At 55.8% G+C, this 22,143-nt stretch overlaps 2 protein-coding genes across 21 annotated transcripts in view; both read left to right on the top strand.

Moving 5' to 3' along the window:
- The window catches only part of LOC103350841 (rho GTPase-activating protein 20), a 95,224-nt gene extending 89,455 nt beyond the window's left edge, over nt 1-5,769 (top strand). For 17 of the 19 annotated variants that reach the window (XM_070047656.1, XM_070047661.1, XM_070047654.1 and 14 more), the window contains 5 exons: nt 138-176; nt 1,589-1,675; nt 2,848-2,886; nt 4,319-4,405; nt 5,578-5,767. In XM_070047656.1, coding sequence (XP_069903757.1) covers nt 138-176; nt 1,589-1,675; nt 2,848-2,886; nt 4,319-4,405; nt 5,578-5,681 — 356 coding nt within the window. In that variant the 3' untranslated portion in view covers nt 5,682-5,767. Of the gene's footprint in view, nt 1-137; nt 177-1,588; nt 1,676-2,847; nt 2,887-4,318; nt 4,406-5,577 lie in introns of all 19 variants that reach the window. The other 2 variants (XM_070047643.1, XM_070047642.1) reach the window with 1 other exon arrangement.
- A 3,423-nt stretch (nt 5,770-9,192) lies between these two features.
- LOC138843498 (uncharacterized) overlaps nt 9,193-22,143 on the top strand; it is a 36,059-nt gene continuing 23,108 nt past the window's right edge. The window contains exons 1-10 of one of the 2 annotated variants that reach the window (XM_070047662.1): nt 9,193-9,825; nt 10,998-11,036; nt 12,449-12,535; nt 13,708-13,746; nt 15,159-15,245; nt 16,418-16,456; nt 17,869-17,955; nt 19,128-19,166; nt 20,579-20,665; nt 21,830-21,868. In XM_070047662.1, the coding sequence (XP_069903763.1) occupies nt 9,795-9,825; nt 10,998-11,036; nt 12,449-12,535; nt 13,708-13,746; nt 15,159-15,245; nt 16,418-16,456; nt 17,869-17,955; nt 19,128-19,166; nt 20,579-20,665; nt 21,830-21,868 (574 nt within the window). In that variant the 5' untranslated portion in view covers nt 9,193-9,794. The remainder of the gene's footprint in view (nt 9,826-10,997; nt 11,037-12,448; nt 12,536-13,707; nt 13,747-15,158; nt 15,246-16,417; nt 16,457-17,868; nt 17,956-19,127; nt 19,167-20,578; nt 20,666-21,829; nt 21,869-22,143) is intronic. The other variant, XM_070047663.1, reaches the window with a different exon arrangement.

The raw sequence follows: 22,143 nt of genomic DNA, 5'->3' as shown, positions 1-22,143 counted from the left end.
ACCTCAAAGTCAGCACAATCCAGCGTATGCGTGCGTGCGGTCCTTGGGCTTCAGAACGTTGCTCCTCCTCCTTTGGGACATGGTGTTGGGGTGTTGTGGGGACATCCTTTGAGACAGGCTGTGTTTTCTCTTCACAGACCTCCCGGTGCTCCCTCGGGAGGCTGACCTTGACGAAGGTATGTTGACTGACCGACTCCAACTCCAATGGGGCCCGTTGCTGCCAGGCCTGAGCTGGCTGTAGGCCCAGCTCCATGCAAGCCTCTGCACCCTGGCACTTGGTGTGTTCTCCTAACACATGTGCAGACACGCGCCTTTGAAGGCGTCCACAAATATCGGAGCCACCTGGAGCGCTGCTTGTTCAAGTGCCTCTGCCTTTGGGGTTCCCAACCTTGCTTGAAGGCTGCGTGTTTTGTCCCGGATGGGGAGAGTTTCTCGGTGCCACAGTGTCCACTGCGACAGCCATTTTCTTGCGGGGTTCAACCATGATCTGACGGCAGCACGCTCCATGGGCACTTTCCCAGAAGCCAAGGTTTCCAGCCTGACTCTGTTTTCCGCCGGGTGCTGTGGTCACTCCAATGCTTGGCTCAGGAGTGCCAACTCGCAGCGCCTCTGAGGGAACTTAGGAAGGAAAACCTTTGGCCCCGGCAGGATCTTCTCTTTGCCTGCTGTTCTCCTGAAACTTCACTTTCCTTGTTTGGCTTTGGCTGGTTCCGAACCTCCGGGAAAGCGTGCCTGAAGCATGGCTGTTGCCCGAGGTCAAGTCATCGATTTGACCTCTGATGCTGGCACGAGTGTGTTCTCCAAACCTGCCCTAAGGCACCTTGAGATTTGTCTGCCATGGAGTCTGTGCACTCTACATGAGAATCTGACCCAGTGTCCTGGAGTGGGGCAGGCCACGATCCTGCGCTGGGGGAGAAGAGCAGACCCAAGCTGGTGCATGGCCACGCTTGCCTTCTGTCCTCTGTCCTCTGTCCTCTGTCCTCTGAGGGAGCGCACGTGAGAGATGTTGTGGCGGCTTTGGATTTTCTCCCAACTCCCCCACGTGCCGGGAGCTGTCCACCGGGGACTGACTCGACCAAGCATGTGCAGGACATGAGCTAGCTCATGTGAATTGAGGCTCTCAGTTGCTGTGCTGCTGGACAGGGAATTCCTAGAGCTGTACCCACCTGACCCCTCACGGACATTAGGCTCATTCTGGTCTCCCACTGGAACACGGAGTGAGCACTTGCCCTAGTTCCCGGATCCTTTCACTTCACATGCCTCGTCACCTTCCCTTGTGGAAGGGAAGAGCCACAGACAAGGAGGGGAACCCACTTGTAAGAGTGGGGTGAAACCAAGAGATTGTGTGGCCCGACTGGAGGACTGCCCGCCCCCAGGCCTGGCCCCACCCCCAACCATTCCAGGTTCCCTTCCTCAGGTTTTTATTTCCTAGAAAACCCCCACAATGTCTCTGAACTGACATAAGCACCCACAATAGGAGTTTGTGATGAGGCGGTGGGAGAACATTTCTCGTCCTGGCTTCAGAGGCGGAGGCGGTCTGTCATCTGAAAAGAGTCTCAGACCAAATTTGTTTCTTCTTCCTCCACAGACACTAGCACCCGAGAGTCTCGGGTGTGCTCTCCTGAGCGGGACTTGCCGGACCAAATGACGACTGATGAATCCGAGACTGACCATGGTAGGGGCCCTGTGTCTTGTGTCCTATGCCCCTGGGTGACCACTGGGTTGACAGAGCTCATTTTCTGAGAACCGGCTTCATGTTCCCTATGGGACTGGGAAGCTGTCGCAAAGTGATTCCTTGTCCCAAAAAATGTGCCTGTGCTCTTGAGCTGTGGTGGAATCCTCAGCTATCTGCCCAGAAAGGATGTACTTCCTGGGTAGAGAAGTGTCAGGGTGCGAGTCATGTTCACCGAGACCGCCGCATGTCCTCCAGGATTCTCTCATTGGCTGCACACTGCCTGGGCCTTTCTGCAAGTTCTCAGAGTCTTCTCGTTGTGTCTCCTTACTCGTTGGTGAGGGGGTTATGGATCCTGGTACCCATGTCTGCTACTGCCATGAATCCGTCTGGTGCAAAACCTGCCAAGCTAGCACGCGTTGATTCTTCAACAGACGGTGCACATGCAGAGCCCTGATTGGCCTCAGCATCGAGTGTCCTAGCTGCACCTCGTGGCCCAGTGTGCGGAGGTTCGGGGATGCCTGGCCTGAGCCCAGCCTGGGCCCAGACGTGAATTTTGAACTGTGCACGCTGGGCTCCCGAGAAATGCAGTGGCATGCTGCCCCAGGAGTCCTCCTTCTTTCCCCTGTGTTCCCCTTCTGCTTACACCCAGAGCCAACATGCACCCAAGCTTACATGAAGATCCCTTTGCCTTGGACCCTTTAGACTCTGTCTGGGCAGCATGGGACTCCTTGATGGGCAATGGCCAGGGTGGGCCCTGGACTAACACAGCCACTTTGGCTGCCCGTGACAGTATCCGTGGCTGCCCAAGGGACACCCATTGCACCATCTCTACCCCACCATGTCCCTTGCCTTCATCTTTCTGTTGGCCTCGGCTTTCTGGAAGGGTCACGGCAATTCAGTGGACACTAAGCTTACCCACGGATGGAAAGGAAACATCTAAGAAAGGATGGAAAACAGGGGATCGTTTTGTTCCCGCTCAGTTATGTCCATGCGCCATTTTCTCTGAGTAGGAGTTGACTCGTTCTGCAGGATGAGACCTCAAAGTCAGCACAATCCAGCGTATGCGTGCGTGCGGTCCTTGGGCTTCAGAACGTTGCTCCTCCTCCTTTGGGACGTGGTGTTGGGGTGTTGTGGGGACATCCTTTGAGACAGGCTGTGTTTTCTCTTCACAGACCTCCCGGTGCTCCCTCGGGAGGCTGACCTTGACGAAGGTATGTTGACTGACCGACTCCAACTCCAATGGGGCCCGTTGCTGCAGGCCTGAGCTGGCTGTAGGCCCAGCTCCATGCAAGCCTCTGCACCCTGGCACTTGGTGTGTTCTCCTAACACATGTGCAGACACGCGCCTTTGAAGGCGTCCACAAATATCGGAGCCACCTGGAGCGCTGCTTGTTCAAGTGCCTCTGCCTTTGGGGTTCCTAACCTTGCTTGAAGGCTGCGTGTTTTGTCCCGGATGGGGAGAGTTTCTCGGTGCCACAGTGTCCACTGCGACAGCCATTTTCTTGCGGGGTTCAACCATGATCTGACGGCAGCACGCTCCATGGGCACTTTCCCAGAAGCCAAGGTTTCCAGCCTGACTCTGTTTTCCGCCGGGTGCTGTGGTCACTCCAATGCTTGGCTCAGGAGTGCCAACTCGCAGCGCCTCTGAGGGAACTTAGGAAGGAAAACCTTTGGCCCCGGCAGGATCTTCTCTTTGCCTGCTGTTCTCCTGAAACTTCACTTTCCTTGTTTGGCTTTGGCTGGTTCCGAACCTCCGGGAAAGCGTGCCTGAAGCATGGCTGTTGCCCGAGGTCAAGTCATCGATTTGACCTCTGATGCTGGCACGAGTGTGTTCTCCAAACCTGCCCTAAGGCACCTTGAGATTTGTCTGCCGTGGAGTCTGTGCACTCTACATGAGAATCTGACCCAGTGTCCTGGAGTGGGGCAGGCCACGATCCTGCGCTGGGGGAGAAGAGCAGACCCAAGCTGGTGCATGGCCACGCTTGCCTTCTGTCCGCTGTCCGCTGTCCTCTGTCCTCTGTCCTCTGTCCTCTGTCCTCTGAGGGAGCACACGTGAGAGATGTCGTGGCAGCTTTGTATTTTCTCCCAACTCCCCCACGTGCCGGGAGCTGTCCACCGGGGACTGACTCGACCAAGCATGTGCAGGACATGAGCTAGCTCATGTGAATTGAGGCTCTCAGTTGCTGTGCTGCTGGACAGGGAATTCCTAGAGCTGTACCCACCTGACCCCTCACGGACATTAGGCTCATTCTGGTCTCCCACTGGAACACGGAGTGAGCACTTGCCCTAGTTCCCGGATCCTTTCACTTCACATGCCTCGTCACCTTCCCTTGTGGAAGGGAAGAGCCACAGACAAGGAGGGGAACCCACTTGTAAGAGTGGGGTGAAACCAAGAGATTGTGTGGCCCGACTGGAGGACTGCCCGCCCCCAGGCCTGGCCCCACCCCCAACCATTCCAGGTTCCCTTCCTCAGGTTTTTATTTCCTAGAAAACCCCCACAATGTCTCTGAACTGACATAAGCACCCACAATAGGAGTTTGTGATGAGGGGGTGGGAGAACATTTCTCTGCCTGGCTTCAGAGGCGGAGGCGGTCTGTCATCTGAAAAGAGTCTCAGACCAAATTTGTTTCTTCTTCCTCCACAGACACTAGCACCCGAGAGTCTCGGGTGTGCTCTCCTGAGCGGGACTTGCCGGACCAAATGACGACTGATGAATCCGAGACTGACCATGGTAGGGGCTCTGTGTCTTGTGTCCTATGCCCCTGGGTGACCACTGGGTTGACAGAGCTCATTTTCTGAGAACCGGCTTCATGTTCCCTATGGGACTGGGAAGCTGTCGCAAAGTGATTCCTTGTCCCAAAAAATGTGCCTGTGCTCTTGAGCTGTGGTGGAATCCTCAGCTATCTGCCCAGAAAGGATGTACTTCCTGGGTAGAGAAGTGTCAGGGTGCGAGTCATGTTCACCGAGACCGCCGCATGTCCTCCAGGATTCTCTCATTGGCTGCACACTGCCTGGGCCTTTCTGCAAGTTCTCAGAGTCTTCTCGTTGTGTCTCCTTACTCGTTGGTGAGGGGGTTTTGGATCCTGGTACCCATGTCTGCTACTGCCATGAAGCCGTCTGGTGCAAAACCTGCCAAGCTAGCACGCGTTGATTCTTCAACAGACGGTGCACATGCAGAGCCCTGATTGGCCTCAGCATCGAGTGTCCTAGCTGCACCTCGTGGCCCAGTGTGCGGAGGTTCGGGGATGCCTGGCCTGAGCCCAGCCTGGGCCCAGACGTGAATTTTGAACTGTGCACGCTGGGCTCCCGAGAAATGCAGTGGCATGCTGCCCCAGGAGTCCTCCTTCTTTCCCCTGTGTTTCCCTTCTGCTTACACCCAGAGCCAACATGCACCCAAGCTTACATGAAGATCCCTTTGCCTTGGACCCTTTAGACTCTGTCTGGGCAGCATGGGACTCCTTGATGGGCAATGGCCAGGGTGGGCCCTGGACTAACACAGCCACTTTGGCTGCCCGTGACAGTATCCGTGGCTGCCCAAGGGACACCCATTGCACCATCTCTACCCCACCATGTCCCTTGCCTTCATCTTTCTGTTGGCCTCGGCTTTCTGGAAGGGTCACGGCAATTCAGTGGACACTAAGCTTACCCACGGATGGAAAGGAAACATCTAAGAAAGGATGGAAAACAGGGGATCGTTTTGTTCCCGCTCAGTTATGTCCATGCGCCATTTTCTCTGAGTAGGAGTTGACTCGTTCTGCAGGATGAGACCTCAAAGTCAGCACAATCCAGCGTATGCGTGCGTGCGGTCCTTGGGCTTCAGAACGTTGCTCCTCCTCCTTTGGGACGTGGTGTTGGGGTGTTGTGGGGACATCCTTTGAGACAGGCTGTGTTTTCTCTTCACAGACCTCCCGGTGCTCCCTCGGGAGGCTGACCTTGACGAAGGTATGTTGACTGACCGACTCCAACTCCAATGGGGCCCGTTGCTGCCAGGCCTGAGCTGGCTGTAGGCCCAGCTCCATGCAAGCCTCTGCACCCTGGCACTTGGTGTGTTCTCCTAACACATGTGCAGACACGCGCCTTTGAAGGCGTCCACAAATATCGGAACCACCTGGAGCGCTGCTTGTTCAAGTGCCTCTGCCTTTGGGGTTCCTAACCTTGCTTGAAGGCTGCGTGTTTTGTCCCGGATGGGGAGAGTTTCTCGGTGCCACAGTGTCCACTGCGACAGCCATTTTCTTGCGGGGTTCAACCATGATCTGACGGCAGCACGCTCCATGGGCACTTTCCCAGAAGCCAAGGTTTCCAGCCTGACTCTGTTTTCCGCCGGGTGCTGTGGTCACTCCAATGCTTGGCTCAGGAGTGCCAACTCGCAGCGCCTCTGAGGGAACTTAGGAAGGAAAACCTTTGGCCCCGGCAGGATCTTCTCTTTGCCTGCTGTTCTCCTGAAACTTCACTTTCCTTGTTTGGCTTTGGCTGGTTCCGAACCTCCGGGAAAGCGTGCCTGAAGCATGGCTGTTGCCCGAGGTCAAGTCATCGATTTGACCTCTGATGCTGGCACGAGTGTGTTCTCCAAACCTGCCCTAAGGCACCTTGAGATTTGTCTGCCGTGGAGTCTGTGCACTCTACATGAGAATCTGACCCAGTGTCCTGGAGTGGGGCAGGCCACGATCCTGCGCTGGGGGAGAAGAGCAGACCCAAGCTGGTGCATGGCCACGCTTGCCTTCTGTCCGCTGTCCGCTGTCCTCTGTCCTCTGAGGGAGCGCACATGAGAGATGTCGTGGCGGCTTTGTATTTTCTCCCAACTGCCCCACGTGCCGGGAGCTGTCCACCGGGGACTGACTCGACCAAGCATGTGCAGGACATGAGCTAGCTCATGTGAATTGAGGCTCTCAGTTGCTGTGCTGCTGGACAGGGAATTCCTAGAGCTGTACCCACCTGACCCCTCACGGACATTAGGCTCATTCTGGTCTCCCACTGGAACACGGAGTGAGCACTTGCCCTAGTTCCCGGATCCTTTCACTTCACATGCCTCGTCACCTTCCCTTGTGGAAGGGAAGAGCCACAGACAAGGAGGGGAACCCACTTGTAAGAGTGGGGTGAAACCAAGAGATTGTGTGGCCCGACTGGAGGACTGCCCGCCCCCAGGCCTGGCCCCACCCCCAACCATTCCAGGTTCCCTTCCTCAGGTTTTTATTTCCTAGAAAACCCCCACAATGTCTCTGAACTGACATAAGCACCCACAATAGGAGTTTGTGATGAGGGGGTGGGAGAACATTTCTCTGCCTGGCTTCAGAGGCGGAGGCGGTCTGTCATCTGAAAAGAGTCTCAGACCAAATTTGTTTCTTCTTCCTCCACAGACACTAGCACCCGAGAGTCTCGGGTGTGCTCTCCTGAGCGGGACTTGCCGGACCAAATGACGACTGATGAATCCGAGACTGACCATGGTAGGGGCCCTGTGTCTTGTGTCCTATGCCCCTGGGTGACCACTGGGTTGACAGAGCTCATTTTCTGAGAACCGGCTTCATGTTCCCTATGGGACTGGGAAGCTGTCGCAAAGTGATTCCTTGTCCCAAAACATGTGCCTGTGCTCTTGAGCTGTGGTGGAATCCTCAGCTATCTGCCCAGAAAGGATGTACTTCCTGGGTAGAGAAGTGTCAGGGTGCGAGTCATGTTCACCGAGACCGCCGCATGTCCTCCAGGATTCTCTCATTGGCTGCACACTGCCTGGGCCTTTCTGCAAGTTCTCAGAGTCTTCTCGTTGTGTCTCCTTACTCGTTGGTGAGGGGGTTTTGGATCCTGGTACCCATGTCTGCTACTGCCATGAAGCCGTCTGGTGCAAAACCTGCCAAGCTAGCACGCGTTGATTCTTCAACAGACGGTGCACATGCAGAGCCCTGATTGGCCTCAGCATCGAGTGTCCTAGCTGCACCTTGTGGCCCAGTGTGCAGAGGTTCGGGGATGCCTGGCCTGAGCCCAGCCTGGGCCCAGACGTGAATTTTGAACTGTGCACGCTGGGCTCCCGAGAAATGCAGTGGCATGCTGCCCCAGGAGTCCTCCTTCTTTCCCCTGTGTTCCCCTTCTGCTTACACCCAGAGCCAACATGCACCCAAGCTTACATGAAGATCCCTTTGCCTTGGACCCTTTAGACTCTGTCTGGGCAGCATGGGACTCCTTGATGGGCAATGGCCAGGGTGGGCCCTGGACTAACACAGCCACTTTGGCTGCCCGTGACAGTATCCGTGGCTGCCCAAGGGACACCCATTGCACCATCTCTACCCCACCATGTCCCTTGCCTTCATCTTTCTGTTGGCCTCGGCTTTCTGGAAGGGTCACGGCAATTCAGTGGACACTAAGCTTACCCACGGATGGAAAGGAAACATCTAAGAAAGGATGGAAAACAGGGGATCATTTTGTTCCCACTCAGTTATGTCCATGCGCCATTTTCTCTGAGTAGGAGTTGACTCGTTCTGCAGGATGAGACCTCAAAGTCAGCACAATCCAGCGTATGCGTGCGTGCGGTCCTTGGGCTTCAGAACGTTGCTCCTCCTCCTTTGGGACGTGGTGTTGGGGTGTTGTGGGGACATCCTTTGAGACAGGCTGTGTTTTCTCTTCACAGACCTCCCGGTGCTCCCTCGGGAGGCTGACCTTGACGAAGGTATGTTGACTGACCGACTCCAACTCCAATGGGGCCCGTTGCTGCCAGGCCTGAGCTGGCTGTAGGCCCAGCTCCATGCAAGCCTCTGCACCCTGGCACTTGGTGTGTTCTCCTAACACATGTGCAGACACGCGCCTTTGAAGGCGTCCACAAATATCGGAACCACCTGGAGCGCTGCTTGTTCAAGTGCCTCTGCCTTTGGGGTTCCTAACCTTGCTTGAAGGCTGCGTGTTTTGTCCCGGATGGGGAGAGTTTCTCGGTGCCACAGTGTCCACTGCGACAGCCATTTTCTTGCGGGGTTCAACCATGATCTGACGGCAGCACGCTCCATGGGCACTTTCCCAGAAGCCAAGGTTTCCAGCCTGACTCTGTTTTCCGCCGGGTGCTGTGGTCACTCCAATGCTTGGCTCAGGAGTGCCAACTCGCAGCGCCTCTGAGGGAACTTAGGAAGGAAAACCTTTGGCCCCGGCAGGATCTTCTCTTTGCCTGCTGTTCTCCTGAAACTTCACTTTCCTTGTTTGGCTTTGGCTGGTTCCGAACCTCCGGGAAAGCGTGCCTGAAGCATGGCTGTTGCCCGAGGTCAAGTCATCGATTTGACCTCTGATGCTGGCACGAGTGTGTTCTCCAAACCTGCCCTAAGGCACCTTGAGATTTGTCTGCCGTGGAGTCTGTGCACTCTACATGAGAATCTGACCCAGTGTCCTGGAGTGGGGCAGGCCACGATCCTGCGCTGGGGGAGAAGAGCAGACCCAAGCTGGTGCATGGCCACGCTTGCCTTCTGTCCGCTGTCCGCTGTCCTCTGTCCTCTGAGGGAGCGCACATGAGAGATGTTGTGGCGGCTTTGGATTTTCTCCCAACTGCCCCACGTGCCGGGAGCTGTCCACCGGGGACTGACTCGACCAAGCATGTGCAGGACATGAGCTAGCTCATGTGAATTGAGGCTCTCAGTTGCTGTGCTGCTGGACAGGGAATTCCTAGAGCTGTACCCACCTGACCCCTCACGGACATTAGGCTCATTCTGGTCTCCCACTGGAACACGGAGTGAGCACTTGCCCTAGTTCCCGGATCCTTTCACTTCACATGCCTCGTCACCTTCCCTTGTGGAAGGGAAGAGCCACAGACAAGGAGGGGAACCCACTTGTAAGAGTGGGGTGAAACCAAGAGATTGTGTGGCCCGACTGGAGGACTGCCCGCCCCCAGGCCTGGCCCCACCCCCAACCATTCCAGGTTCCCTTCCTCAGGTTTTTATTTCCTAGAAAACCCCCACAATGTCTCTGAACTGACATAAGCACCCACAATAGGAGTTTGTGATGAGGCGGTGGGAGAACATTTCTCGTCCTGGCTTCAGAGGCGGAGGCGGTCTGTCATCTGAAAAGAGTCTCAGACCAAATTTGTTTCTTCTTCCTCCACAGACACTAGCACCCGAGAGTCTCGGGTGTGCTCTCCTGAGCGGGACTTGCCGGACCAAATGACGACTGATGAATCCGAGACTGACCATGGTAGGGGCCCTGTGTCTTGTGTCCTATGCCCCTGGGTGACCACTGGGTTGACAGAGCTCATTTTCTGAGAACCGGCTTCATGTTCCCTATGGGACTGGGAAGCTGTCGCAAAGTGATTCCTTGTCCCAAAACATGTGCCTGTGCTCTTGAGCTGTGGTGGAATCCTCAGCTATCTGCCCAGAAAGGATGTACTTCCTGGGTAGAGAAGTGTCAGGGTGCGAGTCATGTTCACCGAGACCGCCGCATGTCCTCCAGGATTCTCTCATTGGCTGCACACTGCCTGGGCCTTTCTGCAAGTTCTCAGAGTCTTCTCGTTGTGTCTCCTTACTCGTTGGTGAGGGGGTTTTGGATCCTGGTACCCATGTCTGCTACTGCCATGAAGCCGTCTGGTGCAAAACCTGCCAAGCTAGCACGCGTTGATTCTTCAACAGACGGTGCACATGCAGAGCCCTGATTGGCCTCAGCATCGAGTGTCCTAGCTGCACCTCGTGGCCCAGTGTGCAGAGGTTCGGGGATGCCTGGCCTGAGCCCAGCCTGGGCCCAGACGTGAATTTTGAACTGTGCACGCTGGGCTCCCGGGAAATGCAGTGGCATGCTGCCCCAGGAGTCCTCCTTCTTTCCCCTGTGTTCCCCTTCTGCTTACACCCAGAGCCAACATGCACCCAAGCTTACATGAAGATCCCTTTGCCTTGGACCCTTTAGACTCTGTCTGGGCAGCATGGGACTCCTTGATGGGCAATGGCCAGGGTGGGCCCTGGACTAACACAGCCACTTTGGCTGCCCGTGACAGTATCCGTGGCTGCCCAAGGGACACCCATTGCACCATCTCTACCCCACCATGTCCCTTGCCTTCATCTTTCTGTTGGCCTCGGCTTTCTGGAAGGGTCACGGCAATTCAGTGGACACTAAGCTTACCCACGGATGGAAAGGAAACATCTAAGAAAGGATGGAAAACAGGGGATCGTTTTGTTCCCGCTCAGTTATGTCCATGCGCCATTTTCTCTGAGTAGGAGTTGACTCGTTCTGCAGGATGAGACCTCAAAGTCAGCACAATCCAGCGTATGCGTGCGTGCGGTCCTTGGGCTTCAGAACGTTGCTCCTCCTCCTTTGGGACGTGGTGTTGGGGTGTTGTGGGGACATCCTTTGAGACAGGCTGTGTTTTCTCTTCACAGACCTCCCGGTGCTCCCTCGGGAGGCTGACCTTGACGAAGGTATGTTGACTGACCGACTCCAACTCCAATGGGGCCCGTTGCTGCCAGGCCTGAGCTGGCTGTAGGCCCAGCTCCATGCAAGCCTCTGCACCCTGGCACTTGGTGTGTTCTCCTAACACATGTGCAGACACGCGCCTTTGAAGGCGTCCACAAATATCGGAGCCACCTGGAGCGCTGCTTGTTCAAGTGCCTCTGCCTTTGGGGTTCCTAACCTTGCTTGAAGGCTGCGTGTTTTGTCCCGGATGGGGAGAGTTTCTCGGTGCCACAGTGTCCACTGCGACAGCCATTTTCTTGCGGGGTTCAACCATGATCTGACGGCAGCACGCTCCATGGGCACTTTCCCAGAAGCCAAGGTTTCCAGCCTGACTCTGTTTTCCGCCGGGTGCTGTGGTCACTCCAATGCTTGGCTCAGGAGTGCCAACTCGCAGCGCCTCTGAGGGAACTTAAGAAGGAAAACCTTTGGCCCCGGCAGGATCTTCTCTTTGCTTGCTGTTCTCCTGAAACTTCACTTTCCTTGTTTGGCTTTGGCTGGTTCCGAACCTCCGGGAAAGCGTGCCTGAAGCATGGCTGTTGCCCGAGGTCAAGTCATCGATTTGACCTCTGATGCTGGCACGAGTGTGTTCTCCAAACCTGCCCTAAGGCACCTTGAGATTTGTCTGCCGTGGAGTCTGTGCACTCTACATGAGAATCTGACCCAGTGTCCTGGAGTGGGGCAGGCCACGATCCTGCGCTGGGGGAGAAGAGCAGACCCAAGCTGGTGCATGGCCACGCTTGCCTTCTGTCCGCTGTGCGCTGTCCTCTGTCCTCTGAGGGAGCGCACGTGAGAGATGTCGTGGCGGCTTTGTATTTTCTCCCAACTCCCCCACGTGCCGGGAGCTGTCCACCGGGGACTGACTCGACCAAGCATGTGCAGGACATGAGCTAGCTCATGTGAATTGAGGCTCTCAGTTGCTGTGCTGCTGGACAGGGAATTCCTAGAGCTGTACCCACCTGACCCCTCACGGACATTAGGCTCATTCTGGTCTCCCACTGGAACACGGAGTGAGCACTTGCCCTAGTTCCCGGATCCTTTCACTTCACATGCCTCGTCACCTTCCCTTGTGGAAGGGAAGAGCCACAGACAAGGAGGGGAACCCACTTGTAAGAGTGGGGTGAAACCAAGAGATTGTGTGGCCCGACTGGAGGACTGCCCGCCCCCAGGCCTGGCCCCACCCCCAACCATTCCAGGTTCCCTTCCTCAGGTTTTTATTTCCTAGAAAACCCCCACAATGTCTCTGAACTGACATAAGCACCCACAATAGGAGTTTGTGATGAGGGGGTGGGAGAACATTTCTCGTCCTGGCTTCAGAGGCGGAGGCGGTCTGTCATCTGAAAAGAGTCTCAGACCAAATTTGTTTCTTCTTCCTCCACAGACACTAGCACCCGAGAGTCTCGGGTGTGCTCTCCTGAGCGGGACTTGCCGGACCAAATGACGACTGATGAATCCGAGACTGACCATGGTAGGGGCCCTGTGTCTTGTGTCCTATGCCCCTGGGTGACCACTGGGTTGACAGAGCTCATTTTCTGAGAACCGGCTTCATGTTCCCTATGGGACTGGGAAGCTGTCGCAAAGTGATTCCTTGTCCCAAAACATGTGCCTGTGCTCTTGAGCTGTGGTGGAATCCTCAGCTATCTGCCCAGAAAGGATGTACTTCCTGGGTAGAGAAGTGTCAGGGTGCGAGTCATGTTCACCGAGACCGCCGCATGTCCTCCAGGATTCTCTCATTGGCTGCACACTGCCTGGGCCTTTCTGCAAGTTCTCAGAGTCTTCTCGTTGTGTCTCCTTACTCGTTGGTGAGGGGGTTATGGATCCTGGTACCCATGTCTGCTACTGCCATGAAGCCGTCTGGTGCAAAACCTGCCAAGCTAGCACGCGTTGATTCTTCAACAGACGGTGCACATGCAGAGCCCTGATTGGCCTCAGCATCGAGTGTCCTAGCTGCACCTCGTGGCCCAGTGTGCAGAGGTTCGGGGATGCCTGGCCTGAGCCCAGCCTGGGCCCAGACGTGAATTTTGAACTGTGCACGCTGGGCTCCCGAGAAATGCAGTGGCATGCTGCCCCAGGAGTCCTCCTTCTTTCCCCTGTGTTTCCCTTCTGCTTACACCCAGAGCCAACATGCACCCAAGCTTACATGAAGATCCCTTTGCCTTGGACCCTTTAGACTCTGTCTGGGCAGCATGGGACTCCTTGATGGGCAATGGCCAGGGTGGGCCCTGGACTAACACAGCCACTTTGGCTGCCCGTGACAGTATCCGTGGCTGCCCAAGGGACACCCATTGCACCATCTCTACCCCACCATGTCCCTTGCCTTCATCTTTCTGTTGGCCTCGGCTTTCTGGAAGGGTCACGGCAATTCAGTGGACACTAAGCTTACCCACGGATGGAAAGGAAACATCTAAGAAAGGATGGAAAACAGGGGATCGTTTTGTTCCCGCTCAGTTATGTCCATGCGCCATTTTCTCTGAGTAGGAGTTGACTCGTTCTGCAGGATGAGACCTCAAAGTCAGCACAATCCAGCGTATGCGTGCGTGCGGTCCTTGGGCTTCAGAACGTTGCTCCTCCTCCTTTGGGACGTGGTGATGGGGTGTTGTGGGGACATCCTTTGAGACAGGCTGTGTTTTCTCTTCACAGACCTCCCGGTGCTCCCTCGGGAGGCTGACCTTGACGAAGGTATGTTGACTGACCGACTCCAACTCCAATGGGGCCCGTTGCTGCCAGGCCTGAGCTGGCTGTAGGCCCAGCTCCATGCAAGCCTCTGCACCCTGGCACTTGGTGTGTTCTCCTAACACATGTGCAGACACGCGCCTTTGAAGGCGTCCACAAATATCGGAACCACCTGGAGCGCTGCTTGTTCAAGTGCCTCTGCCTTTGGGGTTCCTAACCTTGCTTGAAGGCTGCGTGTTTTGTCCCGGATGGGGAGAGTTTCTCGGTGCCACAGTGTCCACTGCGACAGCCATTTTCTTGCGGGGTTCAACCATGATCTGACGGCAGCACGCTCCATGGGCACTTTCCCAGAAGCCAAGGTTTCCAGCCTGACTCTGTTTTCCGCCGGGTGCTGTGGTCACTCCAATGCTTGGCTCAGGAGTGCCAACTCGCAGCGCCTCTGAGGGAACTTAGGAAGGAAAACCTTTGGCCCCGGCAGGATCTTCTCTTTGCCTGCTGTTCTCCTGAAACTTCACTTTCCTTGTTTGGCTTTGGCTGGTTCCGAACCTCCGGGAAAGCGTGCCTGAAGCATGGCTGTTGCCCGAGGTCAAGTCATCGATTTGACCTCTGATGCTGGCACGAGTGTGTTCTCCAAACCTGCCCTAAGGCACCTTGAGATTTGTCTGCCATGGAGTCTGTGCACTCTACATGAGAATCTGACCCAGTGTCCTGGAGTGGGGCAGGCCACGATCCTGCGCTGGGGGAGAAGAGCAGACCCAAGCTGGTGCATGGCCACGCTTGCCTTCTGTCCTCTGTCCTCTGTCCTCTGTCCTCTGAGGGAGCGCACGTGAGAGATGTTGTGGCGGCTTTGGATTTTCTCCCAACTGCCCCACGTGCCGGGAGCTGTCCACCGGGGACTGACTCGACCAAGCATGTGCAGGACATGAGCTAGCTCATGTGAATTGAGGCTCTCAGTTGCTGTGCTGCTGGACAGGGAATTCCTAGAGCTGTACCCACCTGACCCCTCACGGACATTAGGCTCATTCTGGTCTCCCACTGGAACACGGAGTGAGCACTTGCCCTAGTTCCCGGATCCTTTCACTTCACATGCCTCGTCACCTTCCCTTGTGGAAGGGAAGAGCCACAGACAAGGAGGGGAACCCACTTGTAAGAGTGGGGTGAAACCAAGAGATTGTGTGGCCCGACTGGAGGACTGCCCGCCCCCAGGCCTGGCCCCACCCCCAACCATTCCAGGTTCCCTTCCTCAGGTTTTTATTTCCTAGAAAACCCCCACAATGTCTCTGAACTGACATAAGCACCCACAATAGGAGTTTGTGATGAGGGGGTGGGAGAACATTTCTCTGCCTGGCTTCAGAGGCGGAGGCGGTCTGTCATCTGAAAAGAGTCTCAGACCAAATTTGTTTCTTCTTCCTCCACAGACACTAGCACCCCCGAGTCTCGGGTGTGCTCTCCTAAGCGGGACTTGCCGGACCAAATGACGACTGATGAATCCGAGACTGACCATGGTAGGGGCCCTGTGTCTTGTGTCCTATGCCCCTGGGTGACCGCTGGGTTGACAGAGCTCATTTTCTGAGAACCGGCTTCATGTTCCCTATGGGACTGGGAAGCTGTCGCAAAGTGATTCCTTGTCCCAAAACATGTGCCTGTGCTCTTGAGCTGTGGTGGAATCCTCAGCTATCTGCCCAGAAAGGATGTACTTCCTGGGTAGAGAAGTGTCAGGGTGCGAGTCATGTTCACCGAGACCGCCGCATGTCCTCCAGGATTCTCTCATTGGCTGCACACTGCCTGGGCCTTTCTGCAAGTTCTCAGAGTCTTCTCGTTGTGTCTCCTTACTCGTTGGTGAGGGGGTTATGGATCCTGGTACCCATGTCTGCTACTGCCATGAAGCCGTCTGGTGCAAAACCTGCCAAGCTAGCACGCGTTGATTCTTCAACAGACGGTGCACATGCAGAGCCCTGATTGGCCTCAGCATCGAGTGTCCTAGCTGCACCTCGTGGCCCAGTGTGCAGAGGTTCGGGGATGCCTGGCCTGAGCCCAGCCTGGGCCCAGACGTGAATTTTGAACTGTGCACGCTGGGCTCCCGAGAAATGCAGTGGCATGCTGCCCCAGGAGTCCTCCTTCTTTCCCCTGTGTTCCCCTTCTGCTTACACCCAGAGCCAACATGCACCCAAGCTTACATGAAGATCCCTTTGCCTTGGACCCTTTAGACTCTGTCTGGGCAGCATGGGACTCCTTGATGGGCAATGGCCAGGGTGGGCCCTGGACTAACACAGCCACTTTGGCTGCCCGTGACAGTATCCGTGGCTGCCCAAGGGACACCCATTGCACCATCTCTACCCCACCATGTCCCTTGCCTTCATCTTTCTGTTGGCCTCGGCTTTCTGGAAGGGTCACGGCAATTCAGTGGACACTAAGCTTACCCACGGATGGAAAGGAAACATCTAAGAAAGGATGGAAAACAGGGGATCATTTTGTTCCCACTCAGTTATGTCCATGCGCCATTTTCTCTGAGTAGGAGTTGACTCGTTCTGCAGGATGAGACCTCAAAGTCAGCACAATCCAGCGTATGCGTGCGTGCGGTCCTTGGGCTTCAGAACGTTGCTCCTCCTCCTTTGGGACGTGGTGTTGGGGTGTTGTGGGGACATCCTTTGAGACAGGCTGTGTTTTCTCTTCACAGACCTCCCGGTGCTCCCTCGGGAGGCTGACCTTGACGAAGGTATGTTGACTGACCGACTCCAACTCCAATGGGGCCCGTTGCTGCCAGGCCTGAGCTGGCTGTAGGCCCAGCTCCATGCAAGCCTCTGCACCCTGGCACTTGGTGTGTTCTCCTAACACATGTGCAGACACGCGCCTTTGAAGGCGTCCACAAATATCGGAACCACCTGGAGCGCTGCTTGTTCAAGTGCCTCTGCCTTTGGGGTTCCTAACCTTGCTTGAAGGCTGCGTGTTTTGTCCCGGATGGGGAGAGTTTCTCGGTGCCACAGTGTCCACTGCGACAGCCATTTTCTTGCGGGGTTCAACCATGATCTGACGGCAGCACGCTCCATGGGCACTTTCCCAGAAGCCAAGGTTTCCAGCCTGACTCTGTTTTCCGCCGGGTGCTGTGGTCACTCCAATGCTTGGCTCAGGAGTGCCAACTCGCAGCGCCTCTGAGGGAACTTAGGAAGGAAAACCTTTGGCCCCGGCAGGATCTTCTCTTTGCCTGCTGTTCTCCTGAAACTTCACTTTCCTTGTTTGGCTTTGGCTGGTTCCGAACCTCCGGGAAAGCGTGCCTGAAGCATGGCTGTTGCCCGAGGTCAAGTCATCGATTTGACCTCTGATGCTGGCACGAGTGTGTTCTCCAAACCTGCCCTAAGGCACCTTGAGATTTGTCTGCCGTGGAGTCTGTGCACTCTACATGAGAATCTGACCCAGTGTCCTGGAGTGGGGCAGGCCACGATCCTGCGCTGGGGGAGAAGAGCAGACCCAAGCTGGTGCATGGCCACGCTTGCCTTCTGTCCGCTGTCCGCTGTCCTCTGTCCTCTGAGGGAGCGCACATGAGAGATGTCGTGGCGGCTTTGGATTTTCTCCCAACTCCCCCACGTGCCGGGAGCTGTCCACCGGGGACTGACTCGACCAAGCATGTGCAGGACATGAGCTAGCTCATGTGAATTGAGGCTCTCAGTTGCTGTGCTGCTGGACAGGGAATTCCTAGAGCTGTACCCACCTGACCCCTCACGGACATTAGGCTCATTCTGGTCTCCCACTGGAACACGGAGTGAGCACTTGCCCTAGTTCCCGGATCCTTTCACTTCACATGCCTCGTCACCTTCCCTTGTGGAAGGGAAGAGCCACAGACAAGGAGGGGAACCCACTTGTAAGAGTGGGGTGAAACCAAGAGATTGTGTGGCCCGACTGGAGGACTGCCCGCCCCCAGGCCTGGCCCCACCCCCAACCATTCCAGGTTCCCTTCCTCAGGTTTTTATTTCCTAGAAAACCCCCACAATGTCTCTGAACTGACATAAGCACCCACAATAGGAGTTTGTGATGAGGCGGTGGGAGAACATTTCTCGTCCTGGCTTCAGAGGCGGAGGCGGTCTGTCATCTGAAAAGAGTCTCAGACCAAATTTGTTTCTTCTTCCTCCACAGACACTAGCACCCGAGAGTCTCGGGTGTGCTCTCCTGAGCGGGACTTGCCGGACCAAATGACGACTGATGAATCCGAGACTGACCATGGTAGGGGCCCTGTGTCTTGTGTCCTATGCCCCTGGGTGACCACTGGGTTGACAGAGCTCATTTTCTGAGAACCGGCTTCATGTTCCCTATGGGACTGGGAAGCTGTCGCAAAGTGATTCCTTGTCCCAAAACATGTGCCTGTGCTCTTGAGCTGTGGTGGAATCCTCAGCTATCTGCCCAGAAAGGATGTACTTCCTGGGTAGAGAAGTGTCAGGGTGCGAGTCATGTTCACCGAGACCGCCGCATGTCCTCCAGGATTCTCTCATTGGCTGCACACTGCCTGGGCCTTTCTGCAAGTTCTCAGAGTCTTCTCGTTGTGTCTCCTTACTCGTTGGTGAGGGGGTTTTGGATCCTGGTACCCATGTCTGCTACTGCCATGAAGCCGTCTGGTGCAAAACCTGCCAAGCTAGCACGCGTTGATTCTTCAACAGACGGTGCACATGCAGAGCCCTGATTGGCCTCAGCATCGAGTGTCCTAGCTGCACCTTGTGGCCCAGTGTGCAGAGGTTCGGGGATGCCTGGCCTGAGCCCAGCCTGGGCCCAGATGTGAATTTTGAACTGTGCACGCTGGGCTCCCGAGAAATGCAGTGGCATGCTGCCCCAGGAGTCCTCCTTCTTTCCCCTGTGTTCCCCTTCTGCTTACACCCAGAGCCAACATGCACCCAAGCTTACATGAAGATCCCTTTGCCTTGGACCCTTTAGACTCTGTCTGGGCAGCATGGGACTCCTTGATGGGCAATGGCCAGGGTGGGCCCTGGACTAACACAGCCACTTTGGCTGCCCGTGACAGTATCCGTGGCTGCCCAAGGGACACCCATTGCACCATCTCTACCCCACCATGTCCCTTGCCTTCATCTTTCTGTTGGCCTCGGCTTTCTGGAAGGGTCACGGCAATTCAGTGGACACTAAGCTTACCCACGGATGGAAAGGAAACATCTAAGAAAGGATGGAAAACAGGGGATCGTTTTGTTCCCGCTCAGTTATGTCCATGCGCCATTTTCTCTGAGTAGGAGTTGACTCGTTCTGCAGGATGAGACCTCAAAGTCAGCACAATCCAGCGTATGCGTGCGTGCGGTCCTTGGGCTTCAGAACGTTGCTCCTCCTCCTTTGGGACGTGGTGTTGGGGTGTTGTGGGGACATCCTTTGAGACAGGCTGTGTTTTCTCTTCACAGACCTCCCGGTGCTCCCTCGGGAGGCTGACCTTGACGAAGGTATGTTGACTGACCGACTCCAACTCCAATGGGGCCCGTTGCTGCCAGGCCTGAGCTGGCTGTAGGCCCAGCTCCATGCAAGCCTCTGCACCCTGGCACTTGGTGTGTTCTCCTAACACATGTGCAGACACGCGCCTTTGAAGGCGTCCACAAATATCGGAGCCACCTGGAGCGCTGCTTGTTCAAGTGCCTCTGCCTTTGGGGTTCCTAACCTTGCTTGAAGGCTGCGTGTTTTGTCCCGGATGGGGAGAGTTTCTCGGTGCCACAGTGTCCACTGCGACAGCCATTTTCTTGCGGGGTTCAACCATGATCTGACGGCAGCACGCTCCATGGGCACTTTCCCAGAAGCCAAGGTTTCCAGCCTGACTCTGTTTTCCGCCGGGTGCTGTGGTCACTCCAATGCTTGGCTCAGGAGTGCCAACTCGCAGCGCCTCTGAGGGAACTTAGGAAGGAAAACCTTTGGCCCCGGCAGGATCTTCTCTTTGCCTGCTGTTCTCCTGAAACTTCACTTTCCTTGTTTGGCTTTGGCTGGTTCCGAACCTCCGGGAAAGCGTGCCTGAAGCATGGCTGTTGCCCGAGGTCAAGTCATCGATTTGACCTCTGATGCTGGCACGAGTGTGTTCTCCAAACCTGCCCTAAGGCACCTTGAGATTTGTCTGCCGTGGAGTCTGTGCACTCTACATGAGAATCTGACCCAGTGTCCTGGAGTGGGGCAGGCCACGATCCTGCACTGGGGGAGAAGAGCAGACCCAAGCTGGTGCATGGCCACGCTTGCCTTCTGTCCGCTGTCCGCTGTCCTCTGTCCTCTGAGGGAGCGCACATGAGAGATGTCGTGGCGGCTTTGGATTTTCTCCCAACTCCCCCACGTGCCGGGAGCTGTCCACCGGGGACTGACTCGACCAAGCATGTGCAGGACATGAGCTAGCTCATGTGAATTGAGGCTCTCAGTTGCTGTGCTGCTGGACAGGGAATTCCTAGAGCTGTACCCACCTGACCCCTCACGGACATTAGGCTCATTCTGGTCTCCCACTGGAACACGGAGTGAGCACTTGCCCTAGTTCCCGGATCCTTTCACTTCACATGCCTCGTCACCTTCCCTTGTGGAAGGGAAGAGCCACAGACAAGGAGGGGAACCCACTTGTAAGAGTGGGGTGAAACCAAGAGATTGTGTGGCCCGACTGGAGGACTGCCCGCCCCCAGGCCTGGCCCCACCCCCAACCATTCCAGGTTCCCTTCCTCAGGTTTTTATTTCCTAGAAAACCCCCACAATGTCTCTGAACTGACATAAGCACCCACAATAGGAGTTTGTGATGAGGCGGTGGGAGAACATTTCTCGTCCTGGCTTCAGAGGCGGAGGCGGTCTGTCATCTGAAAAGAGTCTCAGACCAAATTTGTTTCTTCTTCCTCCACAGACACTAGCACCCGAGAGTCTCGGGTGTGCTCTCCTGAGCGGGACTTGCCGGACCAAATGACGACTGATGAATCCGAGACTGACCATGGTAGGGGCCCTGTGTCTTGTGTCCTATGCCCCTGGGTGACCACTGGGTTGACAGAGCTCATTTTCTGAGAACCGGCTTCATGTTCCCTATGGGACTGGGAAGCTGTCGCAAAGTGATTCCTTGTCCCAAAACATGTGCCTGTGCTCTTGAGCTGTGGTGGAATCCTCAGCTATCTGCCCAGAAAGGATGTACTTCCTGGGTAGAGAAGTGTCAGGGTGCGAGTCATGTTCACCGAGACCGCCGCATGTCCTCCAGGATTCTCTCATTGGCTGCACACTGCCTGGGCCTTTCTGCAAGTTCTCAGAGTCTTCTCGTTGTGTCTCCTTACTCGTTGGTGAGGGGGTTTTGGATCCTGGTACCCATGTCTGCTACTGCCATGAAGCCGTCTGGTGCAAAACCTGCCAAGCTAGCACGCGTTGATTCTTCAACAGACGGTGCACATGAAGAGCCCTGATTGGCCTCAGCATCGAGTGTCCTAGCTGCACCTCGTGGCCCAGTGTGCAGAGGTTCGGGGATGCCTGGCCTGAGCCCAGCCTGGGCCCAGACGTGAATTTTGAACTGTGCACGCTGGGCTCCCGGGAAATGCAGTGGCATGCTGCCCCAGGAGTCCTCCTTCTTTCCCCTGTGTTCCCCTTCTGCTTACACCCAGAGCCAACATGCACCCAAGCTTACATGAAGATCCCTTTGCCTTTAGACTCTGTCTGGGCAGCATGGGACTCCTTGATGGGCAATGGCCAGGGTGGGCCCTGGACTAACACAGCCACTTTGGCTGCCCGTGACAGTATCCGTGGCTGCCCAAGGGACACCCATTGCACCATCTCTACCCCACCATGTCCCTTGCCTTCATCTTTCTGTTGGCCTCGGCTTTCTGGAAGGGTCACGGCAATTCAGTGGACACTAAGCTTACCCACGGATGGAAAGGAAACATCTAAGAAAGGATGGAAAACAGGGGATCCTTTTGTTCCCACTCAGTTATGTCCATGCGCCATTTTCTCTGAGTAGGAGTTGACTCGTTCTGCAGGATGAGACCTCAAAGTCAGCACAATCCAGCGTATGCGTGCGTGCGGTCCTTGGGCTTCAGAACGTTGCTCCTCCTCCTTTGGGACGTGGTGTTGGGGTGTTGTGGGGACATCCTTTGAGACAGGCTGTGTTTTCTCTTCACAGACCTCCCGGTGCTCCCTCGGGAGGCTGACCTTGACGAAGGTATGTTGACTGACCGACTCCAACTCCAATGGGGCCCGTTGCTGCCAGGCCTGAGCTGGCTGTAGGCCCAGCTCCATGCAAGCCTCTGCACCCTGGCACTTGGTGTGTTCTCCTAACACATGTGCAGACACGCGCCTTTGAAGGCGTCCACAAATATCGGAGCCACCTGGAGCGCTGCTTGTTCAAGTGCCTCTGCCTTTGGGGTTCCCAACCTTGCTTGAAGGCTGCGTGTTTTGTCCCGGATGGGGAGAGTTTCTCGGTGCCACAGTGTCCAC

This window comes from Oryctolagus cuniculus, chromosome 8, assembly GCF_964237555.1.
Source record: "Oryctolagus cuniculus chromosome 8, mOryCun1.1, whole genome shotgun sequence".
Lineage (NCBI taxonomy): Eukaryota > Metazoa > Chordata > Mammalia > Lagomorpha > Leporidae > Oryctolagus > Oryctolagus cuniculus.
This window is presented reverse-complemented; position numbering and strand designations above follow the sequence as displayed.